We start from the raw sequence: 19,564 nt of genomic DNA on the forward strand, positions 1-19,564 counted from the left end.
CATGATGTCTATTCTTACTAAATATCTTGAAAATAAAGCATTTTACGCCCATTTTTTTTCAAAATATATAAATTTTCTAGTTTCTTTTATAGTTTAGGTTACTACAGTATATCACCAGTATGTACAGTAAACAGCATATCCGTTCGAACCTGTATCAAAGTGTGTAACTCTTTGACAGGTCTTTAAATGAGCGTGACCAGAGCGCGTCCGCAACCTAATTAGTTTATAAGATATTTTGACTAAACACACCAACTGAAAACAAGAAAGTACCTGGCAAACGGTGATCTCTCAACCAAGATAGGCTGCCCTGTGTATGTATGTATTCGTCAGGTGCTGCTTTATGCACTTTTCTTATCCAAACTGTTATGTTCTCTTCTGCAATTTACTTCCGCTTAAACGCATCCAACAATCCATCCATCAATTATCTGCACTGCTTAAGCTCAGTATGGTTGTGGTGGTGCTGTAGCCCATCCCAACTATCTCCAGTGGGCAGGGGACACCCGGAACTGGTTGCCAGCCAGTCGCAGGGAACACAGAGACAAACGACACGCTCGCTAATTCACACCTAGGGACAATTTGGACCGGCCAATGAACCTGACATGCATGTTTTTGGAATGTGGGAGAACATGCAAACTCCGCACAGGAAGGCAGGTAGCTTTGATCTCATGACCTCAGAACTGTGTGAAGTGCCTAAAAGACGAAACATCAATAAAATATTGTCAGCTTTTTGGTCACTTCGTAGGCCACTTCTTGAAACAATACCTTAAATTGTCATGCAAAGATCACTGTTGTTCATCAATTCTATTGTTATTTTATCCAACGTCTTTTCTCTGACTCATTGAGCTCATGTGCCCCACATGACAAATGGCACAGCCGCTAGCGGGACACTGGACAGGAAGGGAGGATGAGGTCAAACTGTGGGTTGACGATAATGTTTAAAATAAAACACAATGAGGAGTTAAAGTCATACCTCAAATAATAGTTGGACAAGATGGAAATGATTCAGTAAAGAGGCACAGCTTTCACATTCATTCTGATTTACGGTAGACTAAGTGGTTAAAGTGACCTAATTCCGAGTTTTCTCTCCTTTGAGGCTCACTTTGCATGTGCGTCATGTGACGATATGAGAGAGAAAATAAAAATGAAGATAGACAGGATACATCACAACTCACAAACGTTCCAATCAATCAGATAAGAACATGGAAAAATAACTCGGTTCTTCAGGCCTGTATTTAAAAAAAAGCTTTATACGTAAAATTTTACCGTAGGGTCGGCCAACTTGTGCAGTAATGGCATGTACGCATTTTTTGGTTGCCTTTGCGACTAGGTTTGTGTGATAAACACAGCCAATTGATTAATTTGAGCAAGCTCTTTCGCAGAAAAAAACAGACCAGAAGACTTGTTCAACCGATCTCCAAATGAGAGACATGAAACGAGCGTTCATTAAACCAACAAACAAACGTGTTTTGGCGTTAATGCTAACTGTGCAAAATAGGGAGATGAGCAAATGGAAATTAGCTTTTATTTTATTATAAACGGATGTATGAACCTACACAAAACAGCAAAATAGAGCACAAAATAGAAAAGCATTACACATAGTATGTGCAAGCAATGTGCTATCAAACTAAATCTGCAAGTTCAAAACGAATATACGATGCTTAAAACCACAGACGCCTTTCTTATGAGATATCATAGAATCAATCGAAATGTTGTCAACTGTACACAGATGAAAACTGCACGCTCACATCACAAATATGAATGAATTATCAAGAATAGCCAGGATTATCTTACAGGGCACAGTCCAAGGGGGCAGGAGGAAAAGAAGACCAACAAAGAACTGGGCCGACAACATCAAGAATGGACTGGTGCCAACTTTGCCACGGCACAAAAACAGGACAGGAACCGTCAGCTGTGGAGAAAGCTGTCCAGGGTTGCGTCCTCAGTGGTGCCGTGATAATTGATCAACACATTTTACAATTCAGTTTTGCATCACCTGGAAGATGACATTTGTTTTCTGTAATTTAGTTAAAGGGTAATTGTGTATTATAGAGTGCCTCCTGTGGTTAAAAAATAATAATTAAAAACACATATTCATTTAAATAATAAAATAATGTAGAACTATCATATACATCTGCAGTTTTTTAAAAAACACGTAGGTCAAGAAATGTATATTCATTTTAAACAACACGAGGCTCACCTACAGAAAGCGCACATGCATGTCCGCCATTTTGTTGCTAATTGTACCACAAAAACCCCTAAACATTGTGAAAGGCTGGGCAAAAAAATAAGAAAATTGGTGCAGTTTTTCATTTTGAATCTCTTGTCTGCAATTTCCCCGTGTTTTGTAGCACGTTTTCAGTGGCAATACACTGATGGTCAAATATTACACAGTGTCCCTTCTAAGATTTCCAGTAAACAGCAATTTGTAGGTCAGGCGCATGTTTGATAACCTATTTAAAAAAAAAAGAAAAAAAGATCTGGACTCCTGACTACAGGAAAAAGCATAGGGCATGATTTTTTTCACAAAGGTAAACTTTTTACAGTTTTGATAAGAAAATTACCCAAAATGGAAGCACATACAAAAATAAATAAAATGCACGGAGAAAAATAAAATAAACTGCGTCGTCGCACAAGATTCCTTGATGTCAAGTATTAACCCTGATAATTTAAGGGGTTGGGTAAAAAAAAGCCATATGCATCCTTATACCAAAAATCGGATTGAATAGGAATATAAATATATACTAAAGATCTTACTCAAGCTGAAAATTACACACAAGCTATATTTTCTTCATGGCTTTGTAGCGTATTATGAACTGACCGATAACGGATAATGGATAATGAATAACGAAGATAGAACAATAACCCTCAAAAAACCCCTCTTGATCAGTGTTTAATATGGAGAGGTGGGCTGACTAAGCAATGACAACAACTAACGATCTAACAGGGTTGGGTAGGGTTACTTTAACTTGATTACTTTCAATTACTTTTGGATTACTCCAATACCAAATATGCTAATAAAAGACAAAAGAAATTAAATATGAATAAAATTACCAAATTTTGTGCAGTCTTGGGGAGTAACGGAACACATGGACTGGCAAAAATGATGTTGGCAAGCTGTTGGGATTTATTTTCATTTTGTTTCTGTCGCTTTTTATGTTAAATTTGCCAGAGATCAAAGAGATCAAAGCCAGGAGAGAAAGCTTACTATGTGTTGTGAGTCATAATTTTATTCATATTTAGTTTCTTTTGTCTTTTAATAGCATATTTGGTTTTGGAGTAATCCAAAAGTAATTGAAAGTAATCAAGTTAAAGTGACCCTACCCAACCCTGCTAACTAATGGCTAATGTTTTAAAACCCCCATAATGTGGCCTGCGGGTGACTTTTGCTGTAGTAATAATCTGCACAATCGCTGATCAAAAACACACAAGCCATTAGACATGTTAACTTTTAATCTCTCCAGCCAGCCATCCACACTCTCCACTTTAGGGTCTTTAACATAACCCACAGAGCAAAGAAGGCCAGTGAAACTCCATACAGAATGGCCAGAGCAAAAATGTGAAGCAAGAATCTTTTTACTGAGGAACCTTCTGCAAACCACTGCTCAAAAATGACAGTTTCATTTCAGTAACATATAGTATGAATCTACCATAGTTAACATACAGTATAAGTGAGGGTTACAAAAATAGATATGTGGATGTCTTGTCACTTCTCGGAATGGAGTGGATTAATGTGGCAAACTCCAAACTGACTCCAGCTGAAAGCGGACATAATTCAGGCCAATGAGAAAGATGTCTGCTCTTTAGCTTAGATATTTTACTTGACTTTCAGACGATTTTCTGCACTATTGTTTGAAGCACTTACAATTTAGGCCAATCTCCAAGCACTACCAGGTAAATATTTTGCCAATGTATCCCAACATTCTTTTTATCCTATTTTTAAAAGTCTGTATTACATGTGGAGTGACATGTCTAATCTCTTTGTAAACAATGTTCACTACGTTGTTAACAATGACAAAAACGATTCTACTTTGAATACTTATACAGTACAGTGTCTAGACAAAAACAATTCTAAATTCAACACTTATACAGTACCGTGCTATTCATTCAGTTCATACTGTTTGTCAAGTGTCTCATAATTGACATTGAGTAAAATTAGAAAAGTAATAATAGGTTGGGTCACCAATGGTTGAGATCTTAATCATTTGAGAGGGAAGTTCAAAAAGAGAGAAACAGTATAGATCTTTAGTCATGACCTCATTTATGAAAACGGTTGCTATATCTTGCGTTCAAACAATTTACATGAAATCTGAACAGCGGTGGGCAGTCATGCTCTGCAAGGCCTTCGCTGCTGGCCCAGAAAATGTCTGATTCATGTGATGTAATTAGATTTTGCCCATGAATACGAATTAAATAATTCCAAATTGTCTGTAAGATTCCTTTTATGGCTTTCCCCTCTAGATGTGCCGCTTCCAGATGTATGCTTTCATATTTAAGCATTTAAGTATTCACAGGTCAGACATTATTTGTTGCCAGGCTCAGCACCCTGCCCAGAGGCTTTCACAAACCGATCCGCAGGCCCTCAAGGCATAACATAGTGGCAATGAAACTGTTGGTTTAGCCAATCAGATTTCGATAATGCACCAATAATAATGCGGTTATGCACCAAAGTCTAAAATCTATCATTCTACTAAAGTCTAATAGCATTTATTTTTCACTCTACAGTGAACTTTTAACTTTTTTATTATTTTCTATACAGGTTTTCTTACTTCATATTTGGAGGTTTGTGGTAATGAGTTGCAAGAAGAAAGAAATATGATAAAAAACATAAATAACTACTAAAATGAGCAAAATTACGTGCTTAAAGAAAATAATTTCCAATATTTTTTCTTAGTTAAAATGTTGAGATAAAATACAGTTAACATGAATTTAGGCAGTGTATGACTTGGCAGTATTAGCAGCAGCAGATTAAGTGACAGTCTTAGCACTAGTAAAATGATCTCTGTCAAAGAAAGAAAACAATTCCTAATTAAAGACAGAAAAATGTTTTATGAGGTGTCAATCATTTGCTTTGCTATGCATGAACAATCAATGTACATAGGTAACTAAGGGTAATACTGTCAATTTTGGTATTGATACAATCCAAGGAAAGACCGGGTCGATTGATTCCGATCCCATACAAATATTTTTTGCTTGAAAATGTCATCATCATTATGTTTGAACACTTGCCCCTTGAGTTAGTTTATAAATGCGATTAACACAGCAAAACTGTTGGCACTAAAATGTTTCATTTTTCATTAAATAACTACATTGGAAACAGTAAAAGTACTTTTCTGATATTGATTTTTCTAGTGTAGAGAAAAAAAAAGTAATTCCAATAGACAATACGCCTAAATGTAACATTCTACTTGTAATGAATAATGCTACCAACTTTACAAGTTTGGCTAACATTGGTTTGTTTATAGTGCCGATGCTAAAATAGTAAGTCTATGCCTCAGAGTACAAAAGCTTTCGAATTTCTGTACCTTAGTGAACTTTTTGCATCAAGACAAAAAATAAAATAGATCAAGGCCGGAGTAAAGGCGCCATGTTAGGCCACAGCTTGTGACAGTCTATTTGGCTATTATCACAGGACCTTGTATTTGAGCCTTATCGCCCTCAGAGCAGCCCAGATGGCACCATACCCTTGACAAAGACTCACGTCACGCTCGCAAAGCTCCATTGAATGTTCCTCACACTGCGGACGCCTGCACGCCGTCTCCCGGCCGCCCGAGCTCCAAAACACACAGCGCACATTTGTTTGACTGTGTTTTTGCAAGAGGCTAAAACTTCAATGTGGCTATGAGCAGCTGTGTGTGGTTGGAGAGGATAATCATCCTTACAGCAATGGATGTGCTCGCAATCTTCACCACCGCAATGACACATGGCAGGGAACACATGCGCACAGGGATGAGAAAAAACAACATTCAAAATGTCGCACTAAGACAACTGATTATTTCACGGTTTAAAATATTTCCTGATTTTTTTATGGTTAAAATGCCCAACTTCCACTGGAGAGAGATACTGTAGTGCAATCACCAGGCTGCGGACTGGTACCTGGCCATGAGTAGTTTGGTACTTGGCCACTCAGTAGGAAAAATAAGTTCCATGGTATTTATCACCCGTAGTGACAAAATTTTTGTTTGGAATCCAAGTATGTATATATATATATATATATATATATATATATATATATATATATATATATATATATATATATATTAGTTTGTCTGTCTCAGTCTGTCAGTCAGTCTGTCCACCCAAGCAAAGGGGGTAGTAGATCAGATGTGACCACATACCCTAATGAAAAAAAAAAAAAGACTCAGCACTTTTGGTTTTGTTGACACAGCATTTTTCCCCAGAAGGACATTCCACTCTCCCAGGACAGAACAAAATTTAATATTAATACAATATTTTACATGCAGTCAGGTAGTTATTCCAGATGTGAAAAACTGCCCAAAAAGATAACTTGGCATTTCTAGTTTTGATGACTCAGCAGCTTTCCCAGAAAGACATTTCCATCTTCCAGGCCATGAAAACATTCAATTTCAACACAATGTCTTCCAGACCGAAAGATTGACCTAGGACAAATGTAGCTCATCTTGGGACCAATGGGTTGCAGTTTCAATTACCGGCTCCTCCGGATTAATTGTCGTAGTGTCCTTGGGCAAGACACTGGACCCCTAATGCCCTGCATGGCTCTCACTTTGTGTGTGTTATTGGCCAAGTGTAAGACAAAATGTAAAGCACTTTGGTGCCCTCTAGGGTGATTTGGTAAGCGATATATAAATGAAGACCATTTACCAGAACGGAATTGAATATCTATACCATCTTTTACAGGCAGTCAGATAGGTTACCCCAAATGTTAAAACTGCCCAAAACAAGACGACTTGGTTTTGCTGACTCAACACCTTTCCCGGAAAGACATTCTACTCTCCCAGATGAAAAAAGGGAAATGCAATACCAAAATGGAATCGCATCTCAACACAGGTAACGCTCAAATGGTGCACAGCCATTCTAGTTTTATTCATTAAGCCTTAAAAGAATTGTGTGATCTTAAAACTTTTCTATAATAGGTGTCATTAGTCAGTTCATAACTTTGGCAAAGTAATTGGTGGTTATTGGGATTTTATTTCATTTTAGCAAGCTAATATTAGTAAATCCATTTAAAATGTGTTTAAAAAGTGCACATTTTTTATTAGTTTTGAGCCGTTTTGTAAACGTGCAACCTGGATGCCTAACGGTCAAAAATGCACTTGCTGTGAGCTGGAGACACTAAAAACCCAAATCATAAAAGAAAGCATTTTCTCCCAAAACATAAGGGCAAGAAACCAAAAATCTTCATCTCATCTTTAATCTCATAAATATAATTAATGAGTCAGGCTACCACCAAAGAAGTGGAAGTGACTTAAAAAAAGTAAAAAAAACCCTGCTATTCACTTTAAAAAACGTCTCGAAGCTATATTTTTTGGGCACTATAATAGAAACTGCAGTACTATATTTGGTTAATTCAATGGTACAGGGGGATATTGAATAATCATGATTCACAACTAATTGACAACAATGGAAATGAATCTGAAATATGTTTTAAGCTTCCAACATGCTCAAGAAAATAAACCTGGCTCCTATCCAAACAATTGACACACTGCCCCACAAAATGATTTGGTCAGATATACAGTATAAAACACAAGAAAAAACATCTACGGAAAAGAAACAAGAGGGTTTATTTTGTATAGTTGGTAATATTTGCACACGTTATCAGCAGATGCCTTTATGCAATTCAAAGGTGTTTGAAGCAAATTTCGTATTTCACTTTACATGGCCTCCTTTAGGTGTTTAGATACTTTGCTTTTATATGTTGCCAAAAACAATCCAAACTGCACATGTAAATGTCATCTCTGTCTGGATCTGGGTTAAAATCTTTCAAAGGACAAAATGTTATTCAAATTTGAAAGAAATAGAACGTATGAGAGGGCATTTTAGAAGTAAATCATACTTGCTCTCACATATAACATCATACTCTGACACATGCACAACTGTACTCTCATACAGGCACAGCTCATACTCGTGCTCAAAAACTACTATACGCTCACATATACATACTACTATACTATTACACACACTACTATACTCTAAATATATACAGACAGATCAGTGTGCATCACCTTGGTTACCAAAAGTAACAGAAGTCAAACAACACTAAGAGGTGAGGTGATCATTACTGTATGTGTGAAAAACCCCTATAGCAGGGGGCCAGAACCCAAACCGCCGTAAAAGCAAAAATATTTTGATTTTTCTTTTTTTTTAAAGAGCCACACCAAATATTTTATGTAAAAATTCAACAAACCCTCTCTCCATGCAAAAGCTTATACTTCAGCACATTTCACAGTTTGATGATTTGAGGGAATCTATAAAATAAAAATGCCAGTGCCTGTGCCCCATATAAATATAAATATACCACTTAAAATTTGCTTCCCTCCCGCAGTTACTTAAGAGAGTTGAGACTCACTTTGACTGTCATTTTTGTCCTAAATAAGGGTTTTAAAACAAGCAGAATATTTCTGTAAATGTGTTACAAAATACTGCAACACAAGGATACCAAGGTCGGTGCAGACAGCACTAGGCAAGGGGAAAATGATTGCGTGCACTTTGATTACAGGTCCGGCCTCTCCTACCACTCACCCAATCAAGTTGCTCTGGGTGCTTTGCTGAAGCTGTGGTGTTTACAGTTTCTACTGTGGGTTTTTAATCATAACGTGCCTTAACAGTTAACATACATTGTTTAATGAGCTTCAATATAATGGATTCCTTAGCAACATACAGCCAAAACGAGGGTCTATTGGTGTGACAGCTTGACTGTAAACCGCAGTTTAAACTGTTTCCTATATACTGTATACTGAACCAAACCATACACATTTTCAGTGTTGCCCTGGCTATGCACGTGCGACATTCAGTTTTGTATGTAACAATGCAGTAAATAAATGAGCAAATTCTATTTTATCTCCAAGCCAGATCTACCCATGATAAGAGCCATAGATTCCTGACCCCTACAGTGATAGTAATTTCAATGGTGGGGGATAGTAGTGTGTGTGAGAGAGTGTAGTAGTATTTGAGGGAGTATAATGGAGTATGTGAGTCCATAGTAGTGTGTGTGAGAGGGTATAATAGTAAGTATTTTATTCTATAGTTGTTTTTGGGTGATAGTACCCTGTGTGTGAAAGTATATTAAAATGAGATAGAGAGCCTAGTGGTGTGTGTATGAGAGTACAGTCGTATAAATAACAGTACAGTAACAGTGCATGAGAAAGTATTATAGTGTTTGTGCAAGGGTGTGACTGTGTCTGTATGAGAGTATAGCTGTGCATGTGTGAGAGTATGATGTTAAAGCAAGAATGATTTACTTCTTAAACGGCCTTTCATAAGAATGTTTGAGTTTCACACCCTACCCCAAAAAAAAAAAAGACCAATCATTACTGAAAATCAAAATGCTTGCAAATTTAGCCCCTCGTAATTTAGTAAATGCTGATATATATGAAAAAATGCAAATCTCCCTGGCCATGAAAATTCCGTGTTAGTGTTTAAAAAGAGCTTTAGAAGAGTTGTACGCCAATCATACAATTCCCAATGCAATCAATGGCTATCATCGATCTTTTTCTCGGCAGTAGAGAAAAAACAAAAGTAACAGCAGCACATGACCTCCATCTCCAGCTAAACAATGATGGAAAACAAAAATCACACTTTGCTTCACAACAAGCGTCAATTGAACGCCACCAGTCGCTTCAATGGTGTACGGAGAACACTGAAGATGACACCTTATAGATTCAGGATTAACCATTTCCCTCTGAAGGAGATTTGTGTACCATTAGTGAAACTCAATCAGGGGACTAATTCAATCAAAGGCAAAGTGGGCGTCCTGACGTAGGTGCATCTGTCACACTCCCTCTTCATTGCGTCCCGCACAGATATTCAGTCACAAAACTCTTCTCGACACAAGCTCTAGAACAGTGTTTCTCAACTAGTGGTTAGGGAAGCAAAAATGGGTCACGGGCCTTTACATTGGCAAAATGATGCTACAGGGGGAAAAATGAGTCAATTACACTCCTGAACAGTAAATGACAATAATGCCCAGCTTTATTCCTTCTCATTTTATTGTGATTTTGTTAGTGTTATTTCCATTTTCTTTACATAATAATGGGTCCTAAGAAAACTGGTGATGAAGGGAAGGGAAAGTGGAAAACAGTGATAACAATTGAGTCGAAGAAGGAAACGATTTCAAAACACGAATATGATGTTTAAGTGTCTGCCAGTGAAGCGCTGCTGGAACGTACAGTAAATGGTTTAAAAATGTTATCTTTTTATTAACTACATAATTGAATTATTAACAAAGGTTTAGGTACATGTTTTTTTCATGTTTTGAAGTCATTTTAGTATGTGGGTATCTTTAGGCAGTCTAAGGCTTATATGAGAGTTTATTGCGTACTTAAAGTTGTTTTGGTTTTGCTGGTCGTTTTGTTTAGAAAAAAAGGAGAATATATAATACTCCCTCTGATTTAAACTGCACACTCATTTCTTTAGAGAAGAAGAATTTTTATTGATTTGGGTTGCTGCTCATCATTAGGGTTAAATGGTGGGTCCACACGTCAGACCAGTTAAGAACCAGTGCTCAAGAAAAGCCAGCCAACACTTAAATAACAAACATAAAAAGAGAAGCTGAATACTTTTCTAATTATTTTGTTCTTAAATTAAGTTTTGTGCCTCCTAAAATAAATAAATCAAACAATGGATTTATGTATAATCAAACAATGAATGTATGTAATTTACAGTGTTAACAGTGAAAAGTACTTCCAAAATACTTATTTCAAATACATAAGTGTGCTTCACTACTCTGATTTGCTTTTCCCTCTTGTCCCATAACCTTGATGACCAATTTACCCCCAATATATAAGAGAGTAAAAAAAAGCGTTTGAAATCCAACTTTTCAGACTAATTTATTTATGTCTCATTAGTAAGTGTTTAATCACGGTTTCAATTGTACTCTTCAGTTGTGGCTCTAAATAAACACATGCATAGCACGACTCAGCAGAAATAACATCGGGCTAACTCATGTGACCATCGGGTAATCAATTATAGTTTTTTTAAGATTGGTCGGTCAATAAAGTTTGTGACTTGTTCTGCAGAAACGCAGAAATCATTGATGAACGAGAATTTACTTTATCTTATATTGTGGTCACGTTAGCTTCTGACCATTTAGCATTGAAACTAACAGAGCTAGTATGTACATGCGACAGGAAATGGCTAGTTTTGCATCGTTGTAAAGTTTTTAAACTTGTTACTTGCAAGTCGGTTTGGAATTAGACCAACAGCAAAAAAACAAAACAAAAACGTGCACATCCAGTAAGTACATTTAAATGCAGGGAAAAGTCAAATACAGAGATTAATATTGGCGATAATTGGGTTTTGTAAATACATATATATGCGCACTCTTATCTGATCATGGTGATGAACCAATCGCAAGTAGTCCAATTGAAAAGGCCCTTTTTAGATTACTCGTGCATGTATATCTATTTGAATGATCCAGAATAGTTGTGTGTAATACTGCGTATGTTGTCTTACTGGATTTTTTGTTTTGTTTGTTGGAGCAAGAAAAAACTGTGGACTTGTGGTACAGAAAAGAATGTTACATGCTAACTGCGGCTAAGTTGCTAAACAAGCCTCTTGTGTATTGTGTAACTTCTCCAGAACGTTTCCATTTTATTTTTCTGTCCACATGGTGAAAAGGCCACAGCTGTATGTATACATATACAGTGCAATCTACAGACTTGATTGTTCGATGACTTCAAATTTTATGGTGGGCAAGATCCAGCCCACGGGCCATTTGTTTGACATGCCTATTGAAAAGAGTACCATTGGTGATTGACCAGAAAAATGGCAGTGCCAAAATCGTCTCGATTCTAAAAGGGCCCATGTTGTCAACATCACACAATATTGACTTGAAATGGAATCAAACGTAATTTAAACTTCTCCCACTTTACTCTGAATAATGAGATTAATTCTTAGATTTGTTCTAAAGCAAATCCATCTTTTTCATCTTTCTCATTTTAGCCCAGTGTGCAGCAGCACACCAATGTGCACGTGTTATCTCTTACACAACATGCAAATGAGAATGAAATTGATCATCCCCTTCATGGGAAGCACATCTCTTTTAGAAGCGTCCAAGCTGCACATCTCATTATGCCACTCTTGCTGGAATTATTCATGGTCCAAGAGACAAATGGGTCTGGTACATTTTGTGATGATGCAACAAGCTCCGCATACACTTTACAGTATGCAGGCGTCAAACCTCTTCCGGCCATTTTCTAATTTTGTTACCCAAACTCCCCCCCAAAGTGCATTTTTGTATGATGATCTTACATAAGAAGTATTAGAGGTCTCAATAAAGCCGAGCAAGAAAGCATTCTAATGAGAAGCAGAAGAAAGTTGAAGCCGAGGCCAAATGTCGAGTTAAAACGATGACACAGATTTTAGCTCCGGTTTGTAACCAAATCAGGGGTGTTTTGGTGGCCCTTGAATGAAGTCAAAGTGCTTTTAGAACAAAGTAAAAAAGGGAAACCAAACCAGCAGTACACGTTATATTAATATTCAAAATGCACCTAATGTTACAGTGATTACAATTAATATACTTTTTAGGAATAACATCAGTAAAATAAGTCACAGAGTTAGGAAAATGCTGGCAACTGTTCATAATGAAGAGGACATTGTGTATTATTGGGTGCCTCATAGTAGTAAAAATGAATTCATAAAGAAATATTTATTTGCATAAAAAGTACATGAACTATCATGTAAACGTGCATTTGTTTAATATTCGTAGGTTGAGAAATTTGTATTTAATCTACATATCATGAGGTTCACCTAGAGAAGCCATGTCCGGCCCAGGGGCCAGTAATGGCCTGTGATCCATTTTTTACTGGCTCACAGCCTGTCATAAAACGTGTGACCCGCCAGTAATGTTGACCGCAATATATAATAAAATTGTACCAACAAAACAAAAACAACAACAAATAATCACCATTTCGCCAAATGGTTGCAAAAGCCCTTTTAGCCACTTTGCCCGTGGCTTTCTGTGAGAATTTTAGACCACTCCATTTGAGACATGGCGAATGTAAATAAAAAAAAGAAAAGTTGACTGTGAGGGCCACAAGTGAAACAAGTGGTAAATTGAATACTTTACCTAATTTGCCAAGAGGCTGTGGCTGTTTTCAAAAAATAAAATATCAAGAGACACTGCCAGATAAAACATGCGGACTACAAAAAGTTAACTGGAATCGAACACTTTGAAAAGGTGAAGCAACCGGAAGCCGTTTTAACGGCCCCGTCAGTTAAATGAAAATGCTACCAAGGCAAGCTAAGAGGCCCCGACGCTGATACCTAAGCTCTGCAAACCTTTCATAGAGGGTGAATTTATTAAAGACTTTTCAAAGAATGCCAGGCTGAATAGTCAGCCCCCACTCATTTTCAGTTTACCAAATCTGGCCCACTTTCTGAAAAGTTTGGACACCCCCATGACAAAAAGGAAACTGAAATGATTGTCTGCTATCCTGCTGACATGGGTTCCCCAAAAAACATGTGAAAGGATGGGCAAATTCTTTTTTAATGGTTTTAATTGATTGTACACTCCTCCCCAAACATAGTCTGAACCCATAACATTTGTATAATACGGAAAAGCTACGCTACCAACTTTGAAACTGAGGCTAATGATGCAAATGCTAGCACACAATCGCTGGTGCTGCTATTTTGTTTATATGTTGGTTATACCTTTTCTAAAAATGTATCTTTGTCAAGGTGCAAATTTGATCCTGCGGAAATTTGTATTGCCATTGTTGAGAATAGTAAGGTGAGATTCATTTGAATGTTTGCTTGTTTCATACAGTCTCATACGATGTTTTTTATATAAAATAGCTCAGTAAATGTTACGTGGAAACCATTTTTGAAAGCATCCCTCCCAAAAAAAACTTATAATGCAAAATAGCACACATTAAAAAACATACACACATTATATATATATATATATATATATATATATATATATATTATATATAAAATGTATGTATATATATAAAATTATATATTATCCAATGTTAAGACTAGGTAAATGTTCTTGTTTTGCCAGTTTCGAATATTATAATAATTTTCTTTCCCCATGATTGCAACTTTCTTTCCTCCTGTTTTAATAACCTGAGTGGAAGGCCAGGAATCAACAGCCGGGCTTCATTTATTTAAAATCGACACATTTGAATACGTACGTTTTGGGATTTGAGATTAGATGCCAAACAGAAACGTCTTTCTTTTCTTTGTTGGTTGTAACAAACATAAACCTTTAGTTGAAAATGTGTGTGTTGCCTCACCTTGACGCTCAGGGGTTTGAGGGGTAGTCCCGAGACAGGATTTCCTTGATGCTGAGTGGTGTTCGTCTGCTGGGGCGAGTGGGAATCCTCAGACTCTTTTCCACTGTGGTAGACCACCCTATCAGAGATATGAATACTTGAAGCACAGCCCATGCTTCAACCCACTTCAGCCTTGTTTTCCTTTCTCCTTCTTTTTGTGCAAGTGCTTTTTACTCAAGCGTCCACAACAGTGTCATTTGCTCACTTTTCCGTGACACAAACGTCCATTTCATCAGTTTAAATATATAAATAGGTATATGTCATCTGGGCCACAACAAAGCCAGTTTTGTAATTGTTCTGAGAAGAGGCATGAATAAGAAATTTTGTGGCACACACTCCTTCAGGGAAATTGAGAAGATGATTTTTTCCCTGTTGGGTTTGGTGATCTTTAATCAAAGCAGCAGGTCTCCTGTGGTGGGTGAGGGGCGGAAAGAAAGTTGGGTTATAGTTCAGTTGAACTGCTAAGATCCCCCAAGGCTCCTCTTGTCACTCGTACCTCATCCCCATTTTTCATGTTGCCTTTTTTGTGTGCTCAACTTCAGTCACCGGGTAGGCCTGAGCACACAATCTCACGCAAACAGAAGTACACACATTCGCACGCACGCATACAAACAGTGGCACCTCATGCAACAGTTTTATCAATTTCTGCTGCACAATCTTGAATTAGTAGTCGTCCTTATCCACCCTGGTAACATCCAGTAAGGAAAAGAAACAGGACAGGGTTGGTGAGAGGGTTTTTGAGGAGGGAGAGCAATCTTCTTCAGTCGAGGAAGCTCAAGGTACACGTTGTCACCGTGCTATGCTCCAGCTCCGAGTCGACCGGCATCATCCTCATCATCAACAGGCTACAAGATTCTCACTGCGCGGCTTACATGTGGACACTCGTGGAAAAGCATTCCCGGCCAAACGGAACACAACTCCCCATGCATGAGCTCCAGAATTGGTCGGTGGAGGAGGCGGAGGGGCCAGCCGGTGTTCAGGCATCCGCTACCCGCCTCACGATCAGCCCGAACCGGCCAACGTGTGTCCCGACTGACCGGTGTTGCCTCATTGGTGGTGGTCGTTGAAGGGAAAAATGATGTATGTAGAGGCTGTCAAATTGTTGAAAAAAAGAAGAAAAAAAGACGAACGTACCGCCCTCTGGAGAATGGGCCTCCAAAAATCGTCAATATTTGGAGACAAGTTTTCGGCGCATGATGTTTAAAGGTGGCGAGGGCGCCAGGGACGAGCGAGGAGGAAGCCGCCACATCGAAATGTTTTTTTTAGGCTTGTCTTTTCTCTGCCTTGCCTGGCGTTTGCCCTTCCATTTCTTCGCCCCTGCTTGACAGCGGCACATCCAATAAAAGCACCCGCAAGGATTGACCTACAGCCTTTGCTGACGTTAATGCAAATGAGGTGCGTGCAGCTAATGGGAGCCGCGCTCCTGCAGCGGGTGGGTGGTCCTCCGCGCGACGTGGGAACTTTGAATGCGCCAACATAGCTCTATGCAATTTTTCTATTCGCCACACGCTTAAAAGTATTCCTATATTCTAAAACGTGCATATATTTCATCGGTATACATAAATCCCTCGTCTCTTCGCACAGCTGCATTCCAAAAACGTCCTGCGATTGTTTAAGGATCTATTTGTTATTTAAGATCCAACCCAATTTACAGGCTCGAATATTTTTTCAAGAAATAAAAGTACTACACTTTATAAACGTTTTTTTTTTAATTCTATTGTATTTTAATTGTTATTACAAATTACGTGTGTACTATCATATTATGATTTTAAAATAATCTTACTGTTTTACTGCACAACTATACGAGTTAAGGACAAGATCGACTTCACTTTACATGATACTTTTCCGCCATTGAGTGGAATTTATTGAATACTGCACATACTTTCCGGTTGGATACTATGGAATCCATATATTTTTAATGATCCAATATCTTTTAAAAAGCTCCACGGAGCCACTAAGGCGCGCCAAAGACCCGCATGTGGCCCCATGGCTCGATTAGCAGGTGGAGAGGTCCGGATTTGTTGGCGATAAAAAGCATATTTTTCTGTTTAGCCAATCAGAATGCTGAACACAATGAACGATGAAAACCGCAAAGTAGCAAAACTGTGATAAGTCAATCGCGATACAGCAAGGAATTACTGTATTCCAATTGCTTTCGGAGATAATGTGTTTTAAAGACAGCCTGTCTCGTCTTTGACTTCCAAGGCACCGGCACCCTAGCAAGCCAGTCACCAAATGGGTTAAAGTGTTAATTAGTCAGAGGTTGTGAGTGTTTTAAGCCAAATTTTGGTAGTTTCTGTGGAGAATGCCTAGGCGTTGTATCACAGTATAGGTAGTACAAAGGGCGTGCAGCCACAAAGGGACCAACTGGCAACAATAACATATAAAGAGCTAACAGGGGCTAACTGGGACTGATGAACAAAAGGCGATCGCACCGTTGGCGGAAAAACGTAAGGCTGACTGGGAACCAACAACGAAAGACTGCTCACACCCAATGGACACAACAGGCTAGCTGGCCAAACAACACTGTGTGCAGTTCACGTTGGCAAACCAGGAGAAAACAAATCAGGAAGCCTTTGGTAGCCCTGACGTTAATGAGGAGCTAGCTAGACAATATCATAGTAACGTTGACACGCGTGACAAAAAAACACAGACAGAAAGCTACAATCGTCTACCCAAAAGCAGGCGAAAGCAAAGAAGGAACCCACCCTGTAATGGCGGCAGGTAAACTTACATCACGCAACTGTAGGAGGTCGAAGCGCGCACCTAGAGAAAAACAGTCACAAGTCCCTCAGGGACAGGGTAAAGTTCCAATTTCTCGATCATAAAAGAACTGTGTGCAATCAGTGTTCACTACAAATGCCGTCTGCTTCAGAGCTGCCTCACATTTTGTGTTAACGGGATTTGTCATGTTGAAAGTGATGTGATCCTTAAATGCTGTTACAGCTCTAGAGGAAAAGAGCTGGATCGGTCAACTTTAAAACTACATTTCTCACGTTCCCCGGCGTAATTGTGGGGAGGAACACTACATGTTCTGTGCCTAATTGGACAAAAACTGGTCTTTGTGATTACCCTGAAATGTCGCCCAAATAGACTCTGTTATGTCTTTGTAAACAAGTGTGCCGTAGCGAAGCTGCGCTCACGTGGTTGAGCCAAAAAGGCGGCAATCACTTTTTAACAGCCAACAAACAGAAAAAGATCGTGGATTGTAGATAGTAACATCTCAAATAAGTACAAAGTATGTGCAGGCAGCAAGACAGCAACTTTATTTCAATAAACAAAGTAAAAACAAACAACAAAAAACAACTTTCTTTTAATTGGCGATACACATCGCTTGCCTGAGCTACTTTGTAGAGCTTTTGGTTTGTGACTGTTCCTTTATGGTAGGCCTAAAAAAATCGCATGTTAAATAAAATTCATATTTATTGGTATCATTTATGTATTTTGTTAGAACTTTGAATAAAATATGACCAACTATATAGGACGGTAAGCATAGTGTATCATAGATTATTGTGTGTTTGATAAGAAAGTATTAATGTCACTATTAATATACCAATTACCGGTTACACTAATGGCCCCCAATAAATCACAGAATGTTTTAACCGGAAAACTACCAATATAAATGTGATGTATTTTCTTGAAATTGCATGACACCAATGATAGCTTAGAAAGGTACACTATCCCATTGAAATTGATCTTGAACTGATTCTGGTTACTGAATCGGTCATTGATATTGATACAAGACAAGAGTACCAATAGACTCTTAAATTAGTTATCCTCTGTAAAAAAAAACAAAAGTATTTAAGAAATACCTTAAACCATAATACTATCCTTAATGCATAGCCTCTAGAGCACAGGTGACGAACAGGCGGCCCGCGGGCCAGATCAGGCCCGCTAAGGGATTGAATCCGGCCCGTGAGACAACACTCAGAGAAGCACAAGAGAAAAACAAGCTGCAGGTTGAAATATGTCAACTTGATGTTGCCAAACCCAGGTGCCTCTCACAAAGACACTGTACTTGTATTTATTTCTCTCTCTCTCTCTCTCTCTCTCTCTCTCTCTCTCTCTCTCTCTCTCTCTCTCTCTCTCTCTCTCTCTCTCTCTCTCTCTCTCTCTCTCTCTCACTCTATTTCTCTCTCTCTCTCTCTTACTTTCTCTCTCTTTTTTTCCACCCCTTTTCTCCTACTCTGTCTCTTTCACTCTCTGTGTCTCTTGTTATCTTCCTTTGTTGCTCTTTGTCTCTTTCTCTCTCTGTGTCTTTTAACCTCTTTTGCTCTAACTTCCTTTTTCATTTTCTCTCTTTTCTGTAGCCTTTTCTTCATACCCTTCGCGTTTTCTTTTCTCTCCTTCTGTCTTTCTATTTCTCTTTGGATTTCTTTCTTCCTCTGCCTTTCTTTTCCCCCTCTCTCACGACTTTTTATCTTTTGTTTCTCACGCTCTGTCCCTCTCTCTCTTTCTCTGTGTTTGTCCCGCCTTCTCTCCTTTTCCCTCCCTCTTTCTCTTATGTCTTCATCTCTTTTTCTTTCTCTTTAATCGACTAGTCCTGCCCCTGACAGAATGTTCTATCGTGTGGCCCCCGAGTTAAAATGAGTTTGACACCCCTGCTCTAGAGGACATTCAAAAGTCCTGTAGTACTGTATCAAAGTGAGGTGCTTATCAGAAGTGTCCTTAAAAAGTTTAATCCTCAACTGAGTTCAAAAAGCCTTTATAAAAAAAATCCACTTCACCTATCTGCCTCAATCTTACCTTTATTAGAGCTGTTTGGGACTTGCAACACATTAGGAAGCAGGAAAGGAGGTGGGAGAGGGATTTCATGCTTGTCCTTTTGGTATTTTGTTTGTGAACCATTTTAATGTTGGCAAAAAGAGCAACTTGACTAGATTTTTATTAGTGTAAAGTATCCATTCCACCGTTGTAATGATTGTCTTATTTTTTTGTTTAAACTTTTTCTTTGTGTCTGTCTTCAACGTTTACAATGATAATTTAGCTGCTGAAACAACAATGAAATCCTGTAAGCTTTAAACGGTAAATAGTAATTGGTCTGCATTTATATAGCGCTTTTCTGAAGACCTCCCAAAGCGCTTTAC

The 19,564-nt window shown here is 38.3% G+C and overlaps 1 protein-coding gene across 1 annotated transcript in view; it reads right to left on the reverse strand.

The window, feature by feature from the left end:
• The window catches only part of pde8a (phosphodiesterase 8A), a 114,139-nt gene extending 98,315 nt beyond the window's left edge, over positions 1-15,824 (reverse strand). Inside the window, exon 1 of the mRNA XM_088334274.1 lies at positions 14,439-15,824. Within this exon, the coding sequence (XP_088190400.1) occupies positions 14,439-14,591 (153 nt within the window). The 5' untranslated portion in view covers positions 14,592-15,824. The remainder of the gene's footprint in view (positions 1-14,438) is intronic.
• Between the last annotated feature and the right edge of the window lie 3,740 nt (positions 15,825-19,564).

Source organism: Urocampus carinirostris, chromosome 4 (assembly GCF_059441175.1).
Source record: "Urocampus carinirostris isolate Australia breed hairy pipefish chromosome 4, RoL_Ucar_1.0, whole genome shotgun sequence".
In the NCBI taxonomy this organism is placed as follows: domain Eukaryota; kingdom Metazoa; phylum Chordata; class Actinopteri; order Syngnathiformes; family Syngnathidae; genus Urocampus; species Urocampus carinirostris.